Source organism: Homarus americanus, unplaced genomic scaffold (assembly GCF_018991925.1).
Source record: "Homarus americanus isolate GMGI-L3 unplaced genomic scaffold, GMGI_Hamer_2.0 scaffold52625, whole genome shotgun sequence".
NCBI classification, from domain to species: domain Eukaryota; kingdom Metazoa; phylum Arthropoda; class Malacostraca; order Decapoda; family Nephropidae; genus Homarus; species Homarus americanus.
Window position 1 is genome coordinate 390,001 of NW_024752137.1, and position 23,524 is coordinate 413,524.

General features: G+C 42.8%; 1 protein-coding gene across 1 annotated transcript in view; it reads left to right on the plus strand.

The window, feature by feature from the left end:
* The window catches only part of LOC121854968 (circadian locomoter output cycles protein kaput-like), a 312,409-nt gene that overhangs the window by 242,563 nt on the left and 46,322 nt on the right, over window positions 1–23,524 (plus strand). Inside the window, 1 exon segment of the mRNA XM_042349789.1 lies at window positions 6,345–6,445. Within this exon segment, the coding sequence (XP_042205723.1) occupies window positions 6,345–6,445 (101 nt within the window).

A 23,524-nucleotide genomic window follows, 5' to 3' on the forward strand; every position in this document is an offset into this window, starting at 1 on the left:
GGGAGGGGTGGAAGGGAGGGGTGGAAGGGAGGAGGGGGAGGGAGGAGGACAACACGTGGATAAATATAGTGCATGGAGCATATAGTGATAAAAGAGAGAATATGAAATAGACACGAATATAAAGATTAAAGTAACAATATAAAACAATAATAATATAATAGAATGAATACAGACAAAATATAATAATAATAATAATAATGAAATATATTAAAAGTATATCTAAAATATATATACTATACTCGTATCCCCCTTGTAAGGTTTCGGATTGAGGGATATATTTCACGATTTCACAGTCCCACACTTTCACACATACACGAGAATATATCCACGAATTTATGACTTAGCTCCAGGGAAATATAATGGAGGTGTATTGAAGGGGCTATATATTTTATCGGTATATTTCAGCTCCCTTTAATTATATATCGCTTATCCTGTCGTCTGTTGCTATAGGTCTGGCTTCCTCGATATTGTTTTGTTTTGATTGGGTTTAAATTGCTGCCATTGTTGTTGTTGCTGTTGTTAAATTCTCACTATTGTGTTTTTGTTGTTGTTGTTTTTCTGTTTTTATTGTTTTTGTTTTTTGTTGTTGCCTGTGTTATTATTATTATTATTATTATTATTATTATTATTATTATTATTATTATTATTATTATTATTATTATCAAAACTTAACCACATCAACAAAACCTAAAGTTAAGATTGAAATAAAAGCTACTTATCGTCCACATAGCTTACTGTTAGCTGAAACACCTCAAGTTGTACAGGTAATTTGACGTAAATCAGACCAGAGGAGGAGGGGGGGAGTTACAGGTGCGCTGAGGTGTGTTACCTTTACCTGTAATTACCTGTTTACACTCTCCCTCTCTGTCTGTTTGTCTATATCTGTCTCTCACTGTGTCTGTCTCTCTCACACACTTTCTTTATATCTGCCTGTCTCTTTATACGTTTGGGCTGTCTGTCTATCTGTCTGTTCTGTCTGTGTGTCTGTCTGTCTCTTTGTTCTCGTATTTCATGCATATCCTTTTCTGTTTTTGTTTATCTGTCTATCTTATTTTTCATGCTTCTTTGCTCTCTCTCTCTCTCTCTCTCTCTCTCTCTCTCTCTCTCAGTAAATAAGGTAGATAGTCACAAGTGGATCAATACTAGCCACAGTTTTTAGTACCACCCATACACAGTTAAGTTATGATAATTACCATATAATTATCTTTTACGATTCTACCTTAGTAGCTGTACCTATGTTTGCGTCATCATCACCATGGCAACCAGGGACGCTACAGCTGGTGTGTGTGTGTGTGTGTGTGTGTGTGTGTGTATGTGTGTGTGTGTGTGTGTATAAAGTGTTGATGAGTCATATTTTATATCTTATTTTTATCTATTTATTTATCTATTTATTTATCTCTCTCACTTCATTTATCAACCAAATCTCTCTACGCCGTTCTGAATGTTGTTTTGTTATTTTAAAAGGCATCGTTACTGCGTTAATTAATGCATCTTACTGGATAAAGGTCTACAACATGTTTTGACAGGTGAGCTGATGTTGATAAACAAATGACACGTGATATGTGACGTCACGTGCATGATGGCGTCTCCGAACATGTAATCATTGAACGTCTATTGTAGTATAAGTGTAGCCTTTTATATTAAGTCATCACGACTATAGTAGATTCCGTAGCCTCGAGACTATTAGTAAAATAGCAAGTAGCCCAAGAGTCATAAGCTCCTAGACTATGCAATAAGAACCAGATAGTTCAGGGCGTGTAGTCCTTTGGTCGAGTCAGGTGTTGTAGCCCCGTGACTACTAGACAATCGATAGGTGATCTAGTCAGTGTAGCCCCGAGACTACTAGAAATTCTGTAAATAATCCAGCCTCTGTATCCCTGAGGTAGGAGGCAGGTAGTCTAGGCCTCTGCAGTGCGGAGGTAGAATGAATCAGTCTAACGCGTCACGTATTGTTATGACGCTTCGAGCTGGCTATTGTTGGTCCATAGTGGTTCATGGTGGTTCATAGTGGTTCATGGTGGTTCATGATGGTTCATGATGGTTCATAGTGGTTCATGGTGGTTCATGGTGGTTCATAGTGTGTTCATGGTGGTTCATAGTGGTTCATAGTGTGTTCATAGTGTGTTCATGGTGGTTCATGGCGGTTCATGGTGGTTCATAGTGGTTCATAGTGGTTCATGGTGGTTTATGGTGGTTCATAGTGGTTTATAGTGGTTCATAGTGGCTACACCATCCCACAACCACAACATATACAAACACACACACTAAACATTTACCATAGTGACCCCGGCAAAAGAAAACGGAAACATTACAGATCAACCCCAATCATGACTTTCTCCCTCCCCCCTTCCGACATTAATAAACCCGAGGACCGAGTTTTTCATCGCACGACGGTCGTTACACAAACCAATATTAATACGAAGGGGGAGGTGGTCGAATAAGAGGGAGGGGGAAAGGGGAGCAGGGGGAGGGGATGGATGGATGGGGGTGGGGTGGATAGGGGAGTGGATGGGTGGGGGGTGGATAGGAGTGGATGGATGGGGAGGATGGTTCCATAATAGTAGTGGTTGAATAGGGACACGACGTTTACTATTATCGTTATCACTAGTAAGGGTAGGTGACGTGTGTGACCTTGTTATTGTTTTTTTGTGTTAGGTGTGATGTAAAGTGGGCAGGACGGGGTTATAGAGTGATTGATGGTGTATACATGATTTCAGGATAGGATTGTTAAGGTGGTGTGTGTGTGTGTGTGTGTGTGTGTGTGTGTGTGTGTGTGTGTGTGTGTGTGTGTGTGTGTGTGTGTGTGTGTGTGTGTGTGTGTGTGTGTGTGTGCAAGTTTTTTTCTGTCTTTTGCATCGTCATTCTTCTTTACTTCCTTTCCTTCCTCTCTATTCATCTCTCTTCCCCACAAACAAACAAAACAAAACCAATCTAAGCAGAACCAGAGGAAAGAAATGAAAGAAATTAACTGTGGGATTGCCTGCTGCTCATCCTCTGAGATCTTTTTCTGGGGGAGTAAGGGATCATTTGGCCAAAATTAACCCAGCGTGAAGGCGGTGTGTTCGTGTATATAATTAGCAAACTAGATTATACGTAGGACCTCTCTTTTTCTCTTTCTTTTTCTGCCTTTTTGTCTATCTGGTTCTCTCTCTTTTTCTCTTTCTTTTCTCTCTTTCTGAATTTTCTATCTTCGTTCTTTCTGTCTCTTTCTCTTTTTTGTCTCAATCTTTCTTTGTGTCTGTATTCTTCTGTCTCTCATTTTTCTTTGCCTGTCTGTCTTTGTTTGTTTGTTTGATTGTTTCTCTTTATTTTTCTCTTTATGTCTGTCAGTCTGGTCTGTCTGTATGTCTGTATCTCTGCCTGTCTTTCTGTCTGTCTGTCTGTCTGTATGTCTGTCTGTCTGTCTGTCTGTCTGTATGTCTATATCTCTGCCTGTCTGTCTGTCTGTCTGTCTTTCTGTCTGTTTATCTGTATATCTGTATCTCTGTCTATCTGTATTTGTGTCTGTATGTCTGTATCTCTGTCTGTCTGTCTGTCTATCTGTCTGTCTGTCTCTCATCAACCACTATTACTGCTTCAATATCTCGCTCTACCACAACTGGGAATTACGGGCAGCGCGGATACAGCACACTGAACCTTCGGAACACAAGGAGGGCCGACTGGTTGACGCTGCATTCGGTTACTATCACTTCCTCGACTATAAAGATTGGTACCTATTAACAGCTGGGTGGACTGGGGGCGCCCTGGAAGCCAACCAACAAACCTTAGAACGAGAGGCGAGTTCTGCAAATCTATATACTCATACATACATACATACATACATACATACATACATACATACATACATACATACATACATACCGACACAAAATAACATGAACAAATCAACTAATCTTAAAATAGAATGATAGATTATGTAGTTCTATTAATAAAATGAAAGAATGAAAAGTGTAGACGGATCGTGGGAAGGAAATCAGAGCAGAGATGAAGAGGTTCTTAGGGACGAGCGAGTAACCAAGATTTTATTATTCAAGTGAGAAATCTTTTTATCCAGTCTTCCTTCCCCTTAATGTGAGTAAACACGGAAGACTATTAATCTTACCCTCTTACCTGCCTGAGCACGTGATCCATTACACACACACACACACACACACACACACACACACACACACACACACACCTAATAACACCTGTCCATCACCTGTTTGCGAGGACTTAATCACGTTTTCGTATCTACTGAAGCAGGTGATCAGGTATATACGCTTATAACTCACCTCTAATTAGCGTCTGTTGGCACCTGTCCACCCACCACCCTGGGAGTAAGAGGTTAGTCTTATCCTCTCACCTCAGCACCTGTGGTACACACCTGTGCAGACCTTCCATGTTGGACGTCTGATCACACCTGTCCACCCTGGTAGTAAGATTTATCCTTTTACCTTAGCACAAATCACACCTGTAATCACCTTTCTGCTAATCAATATTAAATTACTTGTACTCTCTTGCCGGTGTAACTATGACACACACCTTAACTCAGTCTTCACCCTGCACATCTGTTGACAGCTGTCCACTACCTGGCTATTATTCAATAAATCTCGTCCTCCATGACACGCACCTGTGCTCACCATCAACGCTGCACATCTGTCGACTCCTTGTTGGTAAAAAAAAAATCAAATTTATCCTCTTCTCTCAACTCACAAGACACCTGTACTCACCTTCCACACTGCACACCTGTTGACACGTGTCCACTAACCTCCCGAGTAAAAGAGAAAAGAAAGAAAAAATAATATCTTGCTTATTGTCGATGAATTAATGGCATCTGTTGGTGTTATTGGAGCAGCGCCATCCATCAGCGCCATTGATCACGAGGTGGGGGAGGGGATTGGTGCTGTCACTTCTGTATTATTCAGTCGTCGTGTCGTGGTTCAACAAGGTGAATGAATGGCGCAGCGACATATCGTTTGGGAGGAGGGGCGGAGGGGGGGGGGTGATTGTTTAGGTGGCAGTAGTTTGTTTACGTAAGTGTCTTGAAGGGGGTGGTTACGTGTGTGTAGTTTATTATACTTATAGGATTATTTGTGTTAAAAAAGAAATATATTGTCCACAAAGGAATTTATCTACAAAGTTACTTGATTGTCCAGGGATTTGTCCAGCACCAACGGAAACTCATATTTTGTCCGACTGCATCTATAACTCGTATTTTGTCCAATTGAAACGATCACTCAAGCTTGTCTACTATTACTGTCTGTAGTTAATATTGTCCAGTGGTGATAATTGGCCAGGTGAACGGTTTACTCTCTCTCTTCACCCATTTAACTGTTAACTAATTCCCCCATCCTCCTCCTCCTCTTCCTCTTCTTGTTTATCATCATCTCCCTCTCCTCTTCACCCACCTTACCTGAAGCCTAATTAACTCACCTGTATCGCAACACCTGTGAAGACGACCAGAATTAATAAGAGTTAATTAATGAGGCGAGTCGTAGGAGAGCATGGAAGGTCCATTTGTAGATCCTGCTGATAGGGCGAAGGATTCCGGCCTGGAGGTCCTTCAAGATAGGATAACAGGAGAAGGCTGTTTAAATATCCTTAGTGGAGAGAGAGAGAGAGAGAGAGAGAGAGAGAGAGAGAGAGACTTCGAAGTTGAGAGTGTGAACAAGTGTCTGTCTGTCTGTCTGTCTGTCTGTCTGTTTTCTTTTTATTCTCAACCTTCAATTATTTATTCCATTTATTCGTGATGTATTGCATTACTACAACGTCAACTCATTTACATACACACAAACATCATACTTATCTCTACAATGTCTTTATTGAATGTGTGTGTGTGTGTGTGTGTGTGTGTGTGTGTGTGTGTGTGTGTTCGTAATTGTATGTTACTCGGGAAATCTATGTAATTGGGCCATTAAGTTAATTTAGTCTTGTTTAATCTCCCTCTTTCAGGAGATATTAATTATTGTACTAACTTCTCACTACTAACTGTTCAAGTGTGACTGTCAACTGCTAACTGGTCTTGTTACTTCTGCTTAGTAATTATTATATCAATTGTGATGGGAATGATAGTAGTTGTGATTTGAAATAACTATAACTACTACTACTACTACTACTACTACTACTACTACTACTACTACTACTACTACTACTACTACTACTTCTACTTTAACCGTAATACTACCCATTTAATTCTAGTGTAAGTAATAATAATAATAATAATAATAATAATAATAATAATAATAATAATAATAATAATAATACCAATAATACCAATAATAATAATAATAATAATAATAATAATAATAATAATAATAATAATAATAATAATAACCTTCCTCACATCTCACCTCACCTTGCAGGCTCTCAACGGGTTCCTGGTTATCCTGGCGTGTGAGGGTGAGGTGTTTTTCGCCACACACAACATCGAGTCCTACTTGGGCTTTCACCAGGTGAGTACAAGGTCCTTGATTACATTGTTCACGTGTAGGTACAGGTAAAGTAAACAAACGGAATGGAAATCAAACAATCTAACAAACAAACAGACAGAAGAATAGAGTTAAAACACACACTCACTCATACACTCACGCACTCACTCACTCACACACTCACTCACACACTCACTCACTCACTCACTCACTCACTCAAAGCAGAAAAGACAAACAGAACGAAGCAAACAAAACTCTTTCATCGTTCTTGCTCTTATTTTTATCATTTCAGTTCAAATTAGTAATCATAATTTGGCTTTAAACAATCTCTTTGATGTTGGGGGCAAGACAGTGATAACCAACACACCGGGGGTGGGGGGGGAGGGTGGATGGGGAGGGACGACAAAGCTCCTTTAAACCGGTCCCATTATGTCACAATTTTCTCTTTCGGACACTGTAGGGAGGGGGTAAGGGGAGGGGTAGAGTGAAGGAAGGAAGGAAGGAAGGAAGGAAGGAAATACAGTACGAGGGAGTGAAGTAGGGAGCGAAGAAGGAAGGAAGGAAGGAAGGAAATACTGTACGAGGGAGTGAGAGAAGAAGGGAGGGGGGAGGGTGGGACGGAGGGTAAAGGCTCCCTCCCTCCTTCCCTCCCTCAAGGTATAATAAACATTTCACTAACTCACTAAACAGCAGTAATTTCGGTAATCAAACAGAATAAAGAAACACATATTTATTTTTTTTCTCTCTATTTCTCTTGTTATTACTTTCTTCCATAATTTTCTTCCGTTTATTCTTTCATTCTCTTTTGTTTTATATTTTTTTTTATTCGCTTCATTTTCGTACTTTTGCTATATTTATTATTTTTGTTTTTCATTTCTATATTTTGGTCTCTCTCTCTCTCTCTCTCTCTCTCTCTCTCTCTCTCTCTCTCTCTCTCAGGTCGTTGCAGTTTGTGTATAGTTAGCGTTAAATGAGCTAATTAGGTCTTAACTAGCGACATTATGAGCTAAACAAGGCGAGAGATTAATATCATTATTTGTGTAACTATTAGTGTAATTACCATTTTCGTTATTAATGTAATTAGTAATGTAATTATTGATGTAATTATACCCTGGTTTAAGCGTAGTCGCTCGTGTTTGTGGAGGGGAGGGAGGGAGGGGGGGAGGGAGGAAGGGAGGGAGGGAGGGGTGGAAGGGAAGGAGGGAGGGGGTGGAAGCAGGGAGGAGGGGTGGAAGGGAGGGAGGGAGGGGTGGAAACGAGAGGGAGGTGAGGGAGGTGGAAGGGAGGAGGGAGGGGGTGGAAGGAGGGAGGGAGGGGGTGGAGGGAGGGAGGGAGGGGTGAGGAGGAGGCAGTGAGGGAGGAGGGGGGGTGGAAGGAGGGAGGTTGGTGGATGAAGGTAAGGAAGGGATGAGGGAGGGTAGATGTGGAGGGAAGTGTGGAGGGGTGAAGGATGGGAAAGTGTTGGTAGAGTGGTAAGGAAGGGAGGGGTAGGGAGGGAAGAGAGGAGGGATAAGGGGAGGGCGGTAGAAGGGGGAGGGGGAAGGAGTAAAAGGAAAGGCAAATTGTAAGGAAGGGAAAGAAGGAGGGAAGGAAGGAAGGGAAGGAAGGAGGGAAGGAAGGAAGGGAAGGAAGGAAGAGTATAAAAGAAAACAGAAATACCTTAATAATAATGTTGACGCAATGTTTCATATGAGGGTAATTGTAAACACACACACACACACACACACACACACACACACACACACACACACACACACACATACACACACACACACACACCATAAATATACACATTAAGTAAAACAAAACTATTTATTAGACAGAGTTCTCTCTTTGTTCTTCTTGTTCCTTTGTTCGTTAAACTGTGTCTACATAACTCACCTCTCAGTAGAACCTAACCTAACCTAACCTAACCCAACCTAACCAACTAACAACCTACGTGAGAGACTTTTCCTCCTCCTCCCTGCACCCCCCAACCTACATACAGACACCTACATGTGTACATATTGATTATACCACGTGTGTGTGTGTGTGTGTGTGTGTGTGTGTGTGTGTGTGTGTGTGTGTGTGTGTGTGTTGGCTGTTGTACCTGAACGAATAAACAATTGTGGTATTAATATTCTTATACTTACCTCATGTTGTAACACCCTGCACTGTTAACCGTCTTTAATGTACAATGTATACCAGAACAGTTTAAAAGGTAATAATAATAATGATGATGATGATGATGATGATAATAATCTCTTTATCAGCATCATTCAAACTCTTTAAAATCAAACAATCGAATTAAAAGAGGATTCGAACCCTTGTTTAGATATGCAAATCTGCCAAACACATTATCCACCTCCCCCAAACAAAACACTAAATCCATTGACCAACAACATTCAAACTCTCTAACAAAAATAGCCATGAGAATATAAAAGGATTGGAACCCCTTTTTTGAATATGCAAATGACTTTAAAACACAACACAAGACTCGGGCCAGGCAAGACACACAGCCTCCATTAAGAAGGCCATTACTTCTCCGAGTCCATCACTGATCCACCAATAGCAGCACGGCTAACAGGGTCGTTAACCAGGCCATTACACCCCAGGCTCCTCGTTAATGCCCGCTACAGCCCCCTCGTTCGGACACACGCCCCTCGTAGTAAAATTTTTAAAGCGCATTTCTAAAAATTATGATGCTCGGTCAATGGGCAGTTTTACAACGGCTTCGTATAAGTGTAAACTATTTTATATCGACGGGAATAAATTAAATTTTTAATACTTATACCTGTATATTATTATTTTCTTATATAGTGTTTCAGTTTATATTTTTTTATGTCTATTATATCTTTCATGTTTAAGATAAAGTCGTTGTTTATGTTAGTTAAGTTTATAAATATTTTTTCAGACTCCATTTTTTTTCTTCATATTTTAGATTAATTCAAAATTTTCTGTATTTGTCAAAGTTCCTATTTATTTATTTTGTATTATTTCACTATTATTATTATTTCTTCAAAGAGTTCCACATTTATCTACATTTCCCTTAATTATGTTATATTTTCTACCCATTAAACAACATTCAATACCAATTATAACTTTAATTTTAAATAATAATAATCTTTACTTTCATCTAAACACAAATTAAGTCAAATTATTTCATTCATATTAATAATTTCTATATCAACTTCCTTATCTTAATATCTTAAAAGAATTCTAGTTATGATAATATATATTTAATTATAATATTTACTTTCTTATTATTGTTAAAAAGATTCATGTTTTTTTATCTCGTCTTGTCTCGTCTTGTCTCGTCTTATCTCGTCTTGTCTCGTCTTGTCTCGTCTTGTCTCGTCTTGTCTCGTCTTGTCTCGTCTTGTCTCGTCTTGTCTCGTCTTGTCTCCATCTTATCCTGGCAAAGCAACGTGTTTTTTTTTGAAGCCTCGGTGCGTGTAGAGTTTTATCCTGGATGATAACACAACTACAAATAATAAAAACACAGACAAACACACAAACACACACAAACACACACAAACACACACAAACACACACAAACACACACAAACACAGGGTACTTAGGGTTTTATGCACGTTAACTGGCAAAATACAAACATACGGGGGAGACACTCAAAAGCACACACACACACACACACACACACACACACATAAACACAAACACGACAAAAAAAAACACTGAACAACAAACAAACACAAACAAACACACAGAAACACAAATAACCCTTCTACCATCTCTCATCCACTCCCATCCTTGGACCCAAACAGCTCCTTCCCCACTCTCCTCCCACCCCCCACCCCTACCCCTCCCCACAATTTAAACACGAAAAATGATAAAAAAAATAAACACACCTTAATTCAGGTAAATAAACACATGCAAATGAACCAGCACAAAGGGGGTCAGTAAATATAAAACATAAACCCCCCATCCCCCCCTACCCAACCCACCACCCACCCACACACCCACACACCCCACCCACACACCCACACCCCCACCCACCAGAAAAACTAGATTTACATGCAATTACTTAATATGAAGATGGGCACGTAGTTAGACCAGAGACGAAAGAATATTATGTAGTTTAGCGGAAATGGTCACTATAGGCGGAAATGAGAGCAAATTGGTCATAATATTAGAGAGAGAGAGAGAGAGAGAGAGAGAGAGAGAGAGAGAGAGAGAGAGAGTATAATATCTTGAAGTATATTAGAGTTATCGTGGCTATAATATCTTTAGGGTATACTACTTTGAAATATATCATCAGTGTGGGTATCTTGAGGGCATAATATGGCAGGGTACAATATGGCAACATACCCCATGATAATAGTGTAATGTAACATATTCAACTGTAAAGGCAAAAATAACTAAGCTGTCTATCACTTGACATGGCATACTGACCTTTCTCTCTCTTATCTCGTCGTCTCTCTCTCTCTCTCTCTCTCTTCTTCCTCATCACCATCCCCCTCCATCTCCTCCTCCTCTTCTCATCCTGCAGAGGCCCCCACCATCCCACTCAATTCATCATCTTCCTCCTCCTCCTCCTCCTCCTCCTCCTCCTCCTCCACCTCCTCTCTCCTCCACCTTCCTTCTCCTCCTCCTCCTCCAACATCCTTCACTCCCTCCCCTCCCCCCTCCTCCCTCACCCCTCCTTCACCTCCCCTCCTCCCTCCCCTCCTTCACTCCCTCCTCCTCACCCTCCTCCTCATCCCTCCCCTCCCCCTCCTTCCTCCCCTCCCCCTCCCCCTCCACCCTCCTTCCTCCCTCCCTCCCCTCCCTCCCCCCTACCCCTCCCTTCCCTCCCCTCCCCTCACCCCTCCACCCTCCTTCCTCCCTCCTCCTCTCCCCTCCCCCCTCACCCCTCTTCACCCCCTCTCCCCACCCTCCCCCCTCTACCCCTCCTTCCCCCTCCCTCCTCCACCCCTCCCCTCCCACCTCATGCTCCTCCTCCTCCTGCGCGTCACAATAAGGCCCCAGCATCCATCTTAGACAGATAAGCATCATCTTGCATGCCACAGTACACGACGAAGCCAGTTTCTCGAAATACGTATTGTGGAGAATGGTAGAAAAACGCCCACACGAGGATGAATATAAACAGCAAATTGACTCTGTGTGTGTGTGTGTGTGTGTGTGTGTGTGTGTGTATGTTGAAACACACACACACGCGATTCGATCAGTTGCTCGAAGTACCTATTTCGTAATGTCACACAAGAGAGTACTATGAACAGTAAATTGAGTTTTTTTATGTAAATTTAGTTTTTTTGTGTAAATTGACTTTTATTTTTTCATGTAAATTGAATTTTTAAATCTAAATTGTGTTTCTGTGGATTTTTTTATGTAAATGTAAATTCATTTTTTGAATACGGGATTTTTTTTTACTATGGAAACTGAGTTTTTCTTTTGTAATTTGATCTTTAATTGAATTTAATTATTAATGTAAAATTAGTTTTCGTATAAATTCAGTTGTTTAACACAGGTACACAAGGATCGATCAGCTTCTCGATAAATTAATTGTGGAAGGAAAAAATAATCAAGAGGTCCCTATGTGTCTTAAAGAGGTCCATATGTGTCTTAAAAAAGGTACATATGTGTCTTAAAGAGGTCCATATGTGTCTTAAAAAAGTTCCATATGTGTCTTAAGAGGTCCCTATGTGTCTTAAAGAGGTCCCTACGTGTCTTAAAGAGGTCCAGGGTACAGTATGTATCTTTTAAGAGGTTGGACACATAGTTCAGCCTTGGTCGGTGCTTGTCATTGAGGTTGGAGGTGTGAGAGGCCAGCAGGGAGTAGATTGCTATTTACATGACACTTACTTGTCTTACCTGGCCTTAAGGAGAGAGAGAAAAAATAACAGAAACTCACACAGGTAAACGCCAGGTATAGACTCCTCAATAACCCCTTCCTTCTCCTTCCCCTCCCTCTTCCCAGCTTACCCCCTTCTTCTCTTATCCCCTCTTCATTCCCCTTTCCATATGACAGACAGACAGACAGACAGACAGACAGACAGCGAGTAAAGGTGTTTCTGAGGTGTCAACACAGATGAATTCATAACAACAGCATAATAACGTGAATTACAAACCCATAACTAATTATTACCTTCATTATTACAGGTGAGTCAGTACATCACATAGTAGACATATAACCGGTATATAATGTTAAAATATATTACCTCTACATAATGTTATGGGGATTTTTGAAGATCCGGCTTGTTGTTGTGATTTAAATATCCGAATATTTTAAACTAATATTGGAGGTGGGGGGTGGGGGTGGGGGTGGGGAGTGGGGAGTGGAGTAGGGGGTGGAAATGTGTGTGTGTGTGTGTGTGTGGCTGGGGGCTATATTTGGTAGGAGGTATTGGAGGGAGGGGGGGTGGGGGGGAAGTGGAGGAGAAAGACAAGGTGTGGGGAAAGAGAAAGCAGATGAAAGGTGGTGAGGGGGAGAAGATACGTCCATCAGAAGCAGAAGAAAGTAGATAGCTACCTAAGGAAGAACCAGTAGGAAGCAGAAAAGCAGGCAGCAGAAAGGATGGTGATAGGGAAACAGCAGACAGCAGAATGGGGTAGAGAATGTTTATGGGTGTCCGTGGAAAGCAGCCGCAGAAGCAGTAGTAAGCAGAGAGCAGTCAGCAGTAGACAGCTGGATTGGTACTTCAGCAGGCAGCAGTACAGAGACAATGGGACGGAAAAGACAGGAGACAGCAGGATAAGACAGACAGGCAACAGCAGCAGACAGTAAGGGATAAGGATCGTGCGAAACAGCAGAGAGAGCAGACAGCAGGCAACAGGGGGGTCCGTGGGAGAGCAACAGTGGAGAGAAGAAGATGAAGTAGGAGGAGAAGGAGGAAGAGAGGGCGAAGGATGAGGAGAAGAAGGAGGAAGAGAGGGATGATCAGGAGGAGGAGAAGGAGGGAGAGGAAGAGAGGGAGAAGGATGAAGAAAAGGAGGGAGGGGAGCAGGAGAAGCAATAATAGAAGGAGGAGGCAGGAGAAAGAGAGGGATGGAAGGGACTGCGCGTCACACAGCTGCAGGTTAGGTGAGGGCTGGACGGAGGGCTGGACGGAGGGCTGGACGGAGGGCTGGACGGAGGGCTGGACGGAGGGCTGGACGGAGGGCTGGTCTTCTGGTAGCGCCCGTCTCTAAATTGGGTTCCATGCCTAATTACACACTCACGCATCACCCTTGTCAGCCTGCCTCCGTGTTTTTACCTCCTTCTCCTCCTCTTCTTCCCCCTTCTCCTCCTCTTCTTCCCCCTCCTTCTCCTCTCCTCCTCCTCCTTCTTCTCCTCCTCCTCTTTCTTCTCCTCTCCTTCTCCTCCTCTATATCTTTTAATTTTAACCATCAATCTATCTATTTATCTGTACGTGGTGTGTGTGTGTGTGTGTGTGTGTGTGTGTGTGTGTGTGTGTATGCATTTTCGCCGTAGTGATGATTCAATATATTGAAATATTAACGCATTGCAGGCTGGGTGGATGGCTGGGTGGGTAACTATGAATGCTTGGGTGGGTGGGTAGGTTGTTGGGTGGGTGGGTGGTTGAGTGGGTGGTGACAGTGTTTACTTAGGTGTAAACGTTGATTGGAATTTAAGTAATGCGTCCGCTTTGTCACACACATGAACTAGTTTAAACACACACACACACACACACACACACACACACACACACACTATAATGGTTGATTGTTCATTAAATTAAAAGGATAATGGAGTAATGGTTCACTACCTCGTGGCCATACTATGTGTTCTTCCATTACACCATCATCATCCCATCATCACCTCCTCCCCCATGGCACCCATACCCCACCACACCTCTCCCTTCACCCCATCACCACCCTTACTCTCTATGCCCTTACCACCCCCATCACTCCTATACTACCATCCCCCACCACCTCTCCCCTTCACCCTCCCCCCCCACCCCCCACTCCCCCCCCCTGCACGATGACTGGCAAGGCAGCCTCCTCAGTCTCTTACGTGGTAGTGGTCATCAGAGGTCGGCAGTGCTGCTGTCGTGTGTCGTTCCTACTGGTGATGTGTCAAGAAAGACGACCTTCAATGGTATAGTTTGTTATGGTCCTCTGTGTGTGTGTGTGTGTGTCTGTGTGTGTGTGTGTGTGTGTGTGTGTGTGTGTGTGTGTGTGTGTGTGTACATATTTAGATTGTTAATTAGCAAATTTTTACGGCTATTTTTTTGGACGTGATTTTTCGTGGTATAAGTCAACTAGGTAGAAGCATCTGACGACTTTATTTATGAGGAATATTCATCACGATCTTCTTGTGTCTGTTGGTCCTTGTGGGAGACCTTGCAAGAGCCGTGAAGATCATGGGGAACGAATACCAGCCCGTAATTGCCGTCTGACGCTCGCCATCGACAGCCAAGGCGATTGAAAACGCTGGCCGTACCGTGGGAAAGGACCGTAAACTACGACGATTACCACCAAGATGTTATCAGACGACAATAGAACGGTAGAAGCAGCGTGATTGTCTCGAGTAAAGAGCGTAACGATAGCCAGGGGGCAGTTATCACAGGGCCTCAAGATCTTTCAGTGATATCTGGCGCCCGATGAGACGCCCCAGAGAATGAGAATGAAGACTTGATGTTGATTTGTGAGATGTAAGATAATTGATCTTCGGGTGGCGACGACCTGTGACCCTCCCTAGTGACGACGACTTTTGACCCTCCCTGGTGACGACGACCTGTGACCCTCCTGGTGACGACGACCTGTGACCCTCCTGGTGACGACGACCTGTGACCCTCCCTAGTGACGATGACCTGTGACCCTCCCCAGTGACGATGACCTGTGACCCTCCTGGTGACGATGACCTGTGATCCTCCCTGGTGACGACGACTTATGACCCCCCTCTGGTCATCGTGGGGTCATCCTCGACGGTGGTCCTCAGAAAGAATAAAGATTGACCCCGCGGACGATACCTTGTAAGGAGACCGTAGGATCGTTCTCAGTCCTCACCTGTGATCCTTAACTGGAGTCATGGTGATCGTAGAGGATCCAGGGGCGTTGAGCTTTAAAAATCCTTTACGATATCATAGCCAAGTGATCGTAAGTTCCGCCGACGATAGTTTTAGAAGAACCGGAGTCATTGGGGCCACTGGGTCATCGACGATAGCTTGGAGGAGAGAGAAGGTGGAGGTGGAGGAGAGGGAGTAGAGGAGAGGGGGTGGAGGGGTGGAGGGGGAGTGGAGGGTGGAGAACCAGGCTGTAGGAGGAGAAGATGGAGGGTGGAGTGACGCAAGGTGTCATTGGGGTATCGGGTTGGTCCAGACACTGTAATTATGGCCTCTGACACTCCATTCCCAATGCAGAAAATGTGTGGTTTATTGTGTTGGATCTCTCTCTCTCTCTCTCCTCTCTCTCTCTCTCTCTCTCTCTCTCTCTCTCTCTCTCTCTCTCTCTGTGTGTGTGTGTTTTGTTCTGGTGTAGCATATTATGTGTCTGGGTATGTATGTATGTATGTATGTATGTATGTATGTATGTATGTATGTATGTATATGTATGTAGTGTCGCTCGGGTCTGCACATTTCTGGTATATGAAAACTCCATCACGACTCGATGTAAATATTGAGTCATTTTTTACTCGAAATTGGAATAAATTGGACTAAACTTTGCCGTTTTTGAAATAGGAATAAATTCATAGTTTCTCCGTAAAATGGGAATAATATATATTTTTTGTTTGAAATCGTAAACTTATCCAAGTGTAATGGGTAATGAGTTGTGATTGATTGGAAGAAGAACAAGAACAAGACGAAGAAGAACAAGAAGAACAAGAAGAACAAATTGAAGAACGTACACAGAGACACGTCGTTGAGCGTACACAGACACACACACACGTATATACATATCCATGAGTCTGTGTGTGTCTTATATTAATCTCATGAACCAAACCAATAAAACAGTTAACTTGACGACTCCTTCAAGTAATAATCTCCTTTTTAAATCCCTCTTAATCCTCCTTTAATCCCGGGCTAATCCTCTATCAGTAATACCCTCCGTGTGAAAACATTACCTGGCCGCGTTCAGAGCCTTAATTCAGATGTTCAGATCGTAAACTCGGATGAATTAAAGACGCGGGGAGAATTTAGCGTTGTCTCTCCTCCCTCCTCCCTCCTCTCCCTCTCTCTCTTCTGCGCCATCTATGCAAATTTACGAAGCGAGCAAAACGCCATGATCAGTGCTACTCTGAATTGTTTGAAGGGTAAAGTATACACCTGTGATTAGTTTTTTTTTCACAGGTAAGAAAAGAAGAATTAGAGATGACTTGCGAATGTTTTATTTACGAAGAGGTAAAGGGATTTTATTTTATTTGTTTGTTTACGTCGTTTTTGAATGTTTGGTCTTGTTTTTATTGTGTTTTGTCATAATTTTCTTGTATTTAATCTTGGTTTATTTTTTTTATTCTTATTATGGAGGGATTTTAGTCGTCGTGTTATTGTTTTTCTTTCTCTTTATTTCTTATTTTTATCATCACTATCACTCATCTCTCTTACTTTATCATTTCTACATTTATCATCCTATTTATTACATTATCTACCCATTTCCCATCGTTATTATACATTCACCCCCTACCCCCACCCCATTATGAATGTTTCCAGCGTATTTCCTCCGTGACATACAAACGGACGTGTGTGTAATGTGACCCCAATTACTCATTTTGTGGACCTCAGGAGTAAATTCCATCTCTTGTCACTTTAATTGATTCAAACACATCCTGTCAATTTATATTATTACCAACTGGGTTTATTTTTTTTCTTCTCTATTATTGACGTCGAGAGAATTTTTTTTTAGATGTGTGTTTTTTTTTATGCTAGTCTAGACGTGGTGGTGGTTGGTGATGGTGGTGAGGATGGTGGTTGGTGATGGTGGTGAGGATGGTGGTGAGGATGGTGGGGATAATGATGGTGGTGGTGATGATGGTTAGTGGTGCTGATAATGATTGATGATGATTGATGATGACGATGATGAGTGATGATGATGATGATGATGATGACGACGATAATTATAAAGTGTGGTGGTGGATCAGGGTGGAGAGATTCACTTTGTATACTGTATGTGTTTAAGTTGAGACTGTGAACAAGTATGTATGGGTCATATAGGCCTGACTTAAGAAATAAATATGGGTTATATAGGCCTATGCTACCCATTTGGATACACTGCACACTATATTAAACCTTCAGTACACAAGGAGTCAACAGCGTGGCCACCAACATTGTACTCAACCATCAATACTTCCCTGAGTATAGAGTTACAGCTGGGTGGACTAAGGGCGCCCCGAGACCGAACCAGCAACCTCTAGGAGAAGACGAGAACGCTGTATCCACTCTGCCACCGCACCCCAAGACATAGTTAAACTCAAATAACTGAATATGATATAATTTTAGGTAGGTAGAATCCGTCACGTAGGTAGTTTGACCAATCACAGTGCAGGATATTCAACGACTTGGTTAATTACCACAACAAAGAGTAATTGGCCACGAACACTCCGCCGTTCACTAACAAGGTCATAACTGTTACCTTAAGTCGTTAACTGTGTTTATTTAAGCCGTGTTATCATATTGTATACATAATAAGGGTAATTTTACGTAAAACAAACATTTTGATTGGTTACTGGTGTGTGACGTAATGTTATATTAATAGTCATTTTCGCGGGTAAAATAGAAATTGTGATTGGTTCCTGCTGAGTGACGTCATATTATATAAAACAAAAGAAACAACGTGACTGGTTCGAGGTATGTGACGTCATATTATATGTGTATGCCGTAATACTCCAAAGTAAAACGAAATAAATATTGTAATTGGTTCCTTGTGTGTGACGTCAATGTGTACCTGGTTGTAATTGGTGGAGGGTTACATCCGGCCAAATGTTATTGTGTTAGTCAAATGGCGTCACAGCGAGGGCCGGATATTGTCTTCTTTTTCCTAGGACCTTTTTTTACCCAATTAAACGATATAAAAAGCGTACGAAGAAAACAATAGAGAGAGAGAGAGTGAGAGAGGGGGGAAGGGAAGAGAGGGATAAAGGCGAAAGAGAGAGAGAGATTGAGAGAAAAACCAACGAGACAGTGAGAGTAAACAGCCCCCTTCACACCCACAATCCCACACCTAAATAAACAAGTTGATTGTGACAGGCGTAAAATCCCCTGGCACAAGTCCACCCATTCACACTCTATATGAGGCCCATTGTCCACCCATTAATACTGTACAAATTAACCCATTCGTCTTTCCGACCTAGCAGGGGGTCGAACCGAGGCACTCGACTTGGCAAGCTCCACCGCGGGGGTTAAAAACGCCCTAAGAAACATATCCCCCCTAACCAAGCGAAATATGACCCTTAAGGAACTTGGGCAGATAGGTGATAATAGGGGTTGATAGAAGGGTATGTGGGATGGGTATGTGGTGTGAGGAGAGCCTGTTGACCTGTTATTCATCGTCCTCAATAAGGCTCCGGGCGCAGGTATATGGCGAAGAGCCTACGTGGATGTCAGAGGCAATTTATGCAGACGAGATGGATATACTCATTTATGGAAAAAATGTGGAAATTTGTTGCTTAGGGGATGATTCTCTCTCTCTCTCTCTCTCTCTCTCTCTCTCTCTCTCTTTTGTCTTCCTTTCACCTTTTTTTTTATCGTTTTTTTGACTTTCAGTATTTTTTTATTATCTTTATTCTTTCTTTTATCTTTTTATTTTTCGTTCGTTGTCTCCATTTTCTCTTTGTACGCTTGTTTATCCTTTATTCTTTCTTACTTATCCATTTACTTGATTTTTTCTTTGTGTCTCTAACTTTCTGTCATTCTCTTCTCTCTATCCATCCTCCCCCTATACATACATACATACATACATACATACATACATACACACATGCCACACACACATTACACACATGCCACACATGCATACATACATTACACAAGCATTCCAAATCACTAAAGACAGATGGTCTCTCTCTAATATCTAATGGTACACACACACACACATACACATACACACACACACACACACACACACACACACACACACACACACACACACACACACACACACCTTAGAGATGTGCTAGAGGGATATGCGCCAACGTGAACACATCCCAAATGACAGGTGGGTTTAGTGCGGAGGAAAAAATAATACTTGGCTTGATTTCTTGCGACTATGCAAGACTGCCTGCGTGTTTTTCAAATCACTAAATTATATAGCCGCAAATCCTGTGCCAGGTGCTGGGAGATTTGTCTGCCGAGTGTGGGGGTGGGGGGGGTTGGGGTGGGGTGTCTGGGTGGGGTGGGGTGGGGTAGGGTAGGGATGGTAGAGGTAGATAGAGGTGGGGGGAAGCTAAAAGAATGTTTTTTTTCTTTATTTTTTTATTTTTTCTTTATGTTTATTGTTATTATTATTTTTGTTTTTCTCTTTCTTCTTCTGTGTTTTCTTCTTCTTCTTCTTCTTCTTCTTCATTGTTTCTTTCTTTATTTCCTTAGATCATTTTACCATTCTTATTATTCTTCAACCTCTTCTCCCTCTCCTCCTCCTCCTCCGCCTCCTCCTTCTCCTTCTTCTTCTACTTCTTCTTTTTTTCCTCTATTCTTCTTCATTCTCTTAGTTCTTTTATCCCTTCTTCCTCTGCTTCCTCCTCCTCTTCCTCACCTTTACCATGCACACTCTAGTTCCTCGTACCCACTCGTCTACGAAGGATCATCTACACCACTGAAAGAAACATAGACTAAGGTAATGTTTATAAATTTTTGTTTCAGTGGTACCAGGATCCTTGGATATTTAATTTGTCATACAATATTAACCTTTGCATGCGGTAGCTTTAATACGTCTTTTAAATGTGTGAGATAGCTTTAATATACCTTTTAAATCAGTGATATAGCTTTAATATAACCTCTTGATGCGGGTAAACAGAAAGCCATTTAGAGTTCAATAACGACCGTCATTCTGTAGTTTAGTAATTTATAGTCGCGTTTTAATCAACTCAAAGTCCGTCTCACTGCACCTAGCTAATGGATGTCGTTTTTTTTTTACATTTGTGAGGGATACTTTTATGTTTAGCAAGTGTCGGTTATTGTTGTCAGTTCTTTGTTATTTTTGTTGTTATTTATTGGTTATTTGTGATGTAGTGATGTTTGTATTTACGGGGGGAAGGGGAAGTTAGGGGAATTCGTCTGTCTGTCTGTCTGTCTGTCACTTGTAAGATTCAGAGTATGTACAACAGCTCAGCTTATCAAGCACTGGAGTGAGTAAATCTTCTTTGAGGTATCTGTCAGTGTGTGTGTGTGTGTGTATGTGTGTGTGTGTGTGTGTGTGTGTGTGTGTGTGCGTGTGTGTGTGTGAGTGAATCAATACCTCCGAGTCAAACCTTCTGAAACCAATTCGAGTTGACGATACAAAGACGGACGCTAGTTATCGGTATAAGCCGTAAACACCTTGATAGACAGGTGTGAAGCGGAAACATGGAAAGGTAAGGGATGAAAAATGTTATTGAAATAAACTATAATGTGTATTGGAATATATATTTTTTTTTATTTTATGCTGTAAAATCATATGTTTTGACCAGAGCCCGTGTTGGGTTACTGCAGAAGTTGGTCTAGCTAGCGAGGATGCGTTCTCTCTTTCAAATTTCACACCGTATCACCATTCTCTACTGACCAACAACTTCGTCCTTCATCCAACGCTAAACAACACGAATTGTTGTTCTCTCAATTACACCACCAACACTCTGAAGATGTAGTTCCTCTCCACCACACCACCAACACGCTGGAGAGCCTCAGAGCACCGTGACACCGGTAGTTGCTCGACAGAAGGCATTAAGAATTCAAACTTTCCCCTCATCACCATTGTCTCGTGGTGTTATCTCGCCAGGAGGCTTGGTGAACAATACAGGTTTTCACGATAATGGGCAGTAAAATGAATGTTTTATTTCCTTCTATTGTGTGGCGTTAACACCTCAATTGCCCTGAACACTCGAAAAATGGACTTGTTTCATTGGTCGTCTACAGCGTTGTTTTCACTTCAGTTGGCCAATCAGGTGATTAGATTTAACACAATTGAGCGCTATTTTTACAGACAATATATCCATTATAGTGTTTACACGTCGACGAAGGAGGTTTCAGGTACTTGGGAGAGCGACGTCAGGATATCAAGATAACAAAGACCTCGCTAGTGACTTCAAGAAAGATAACTTCAGTTTTAGAAGATTTAAGAGAGGATATCCACCTTGCAAGACCCCTCCCCCCCAGTTACCAAGACGTCACTCTAGGGTTGTCCTTCTAATATCAAGAGCTTAAGATCATCTGCCTTCAGTGTATATTGACTCTCAGTTCTTGTGGCTTCAGGGGAGTTTTAGCTCTCAAGGGTCGACTTAAATTTTCAGTTAAAATTTCGTTGCTATTATTCTGTTTTAATGTTAAGTAGGAAATAAGATACGTTCTTATATATCTATTTAGGCACAAAATATACCGCACGAATTTTAAAGAATCTGGTCCAGGGTAATAAATCTCAGGTGATCCTACAGGTGAGGTGAGCCAGGTTGTCAAGGTGTAATTGTTGTCGTAGTAAGAGTAACCATACATGGACCTTCCTCCTTCACTGTACTGTAACTTCTCATTCCGTCATTTTTATGTTGGTTTAGAGAAATACTCACTGCTACATTAGGTTAGGTTAGGTTAGGTTAGATTAGGTTGGGTTAGGTTAATTTAGGTTAGGTTAGGTAATCACATCAGGGCTCTAAGACGTTCGCAGGGTGGGAGGCGGATAGTCGGCAGCGTCTTGGATGTAAGTGTAGCGAGTGTTGAAGAAGTGTTGGCAAGTTGGTGGTATTAGACAGCTGGGTGTGCTATAGGGCTGGGTGTACCAGAAGGCTGGGTGTACCTGAGGGCTGGGTGTACCAGAAGGCTGGAAAATTGAGTGGCTGGGTAAACCTGAGGGCTGGTACCTGAGGGCTGGGTGTACCTGAGGGCTGGGTGTACCAGAAGGCTGGGTGTACCTGAGGGCTGGGTGTACCCAGAAGGCTGGGTGTACCTGAGGGCTGGGTGTACCAGAAGGCTGGGTGTGCTATAGGGCTGGGTGTACCAGAAGGCTGGGTGTACCTGAGGGCTGGTGTACCTGAGGGCTGGGTGTACCTGAGGGCTGCCCAGAAGGCTGGGTACCTGAGGGGCTGGGTGTACCAGAAGGCTGGGTGTACCTGAGGGCTGTGTACCTGGAGGGCTGGGTGTACCTGAGGGCTGGGTGGCACCAGAAGGCTGGGTGTACCTGAGGGCTGGTGCACCTTGAGGGCTGTGTACCAGGAAGGCTGGGTACCTGAGGCTGGGTGTACCTGGAGGGCTGGGTGCACCTGAGGGCTGGGCAGTACCAGAAGGTTGGGTGTACCTGAGGGCTGGGTGTACCAGAAGGCTGGGTGTACCTGAGGGCTGGGTGTACCTGAGGGCTGGGTGTACCAGAAGGCTGGGTGTACCTGAGGGCTGGGTGTACCTGAGGGCTGGGTGTACCATAGAGCTGGGTGTAAGATGAAATGTTCAAGTGGCGTGTTTCCTAAGTGTTCCCACAACAGTTCTAAGTGGGATAACCAGCGCCTGAACATTATTGGTAAGTGTTGAAGAAAGTGTTCCCAGGCCGGGCGGCACTTGAGTAAGTGGGACCAGGACGAGGTCGGGGTCGGGGCAGGGTCGGGGTATAAGGAGAACCATAAACCTGTCGGAGGATAATGAAGACGTCGAAGTGACCACGAGGAGCGCCCTGCCTGAGCCGCGGGTGGGAGGTATCCAGCTCACCATGGGCCCGCCTTTTATTAATTCTCGCACTTACCATATGCCAAGGATGGCCGGGGCGCGCCTAATGCCCCTTCTCCCCCGGCAGGATAGAAGGGCGGGAGTCGCGTCCTCCGGAGAACTAGGGTTAAGGCGGTGTTCTTTAAGTAGGATCCTCCGCACCCTGGGCTCACAGCGGGGGTCCTGGAGATTTATGCCTCCCGCCGCCCTGGGTACTCCTCCGCCAGAACGACCAGGGGCCTTCGACATCTTGCCCTCCGCTTAACCGCATAATTGCCGCGCCGTCTCCTTCACAGATCTAAGCGACGCTATGCTTATATCAGTACGGTTGAGATATCACAATAAATCGGATAATAGATTCTCCG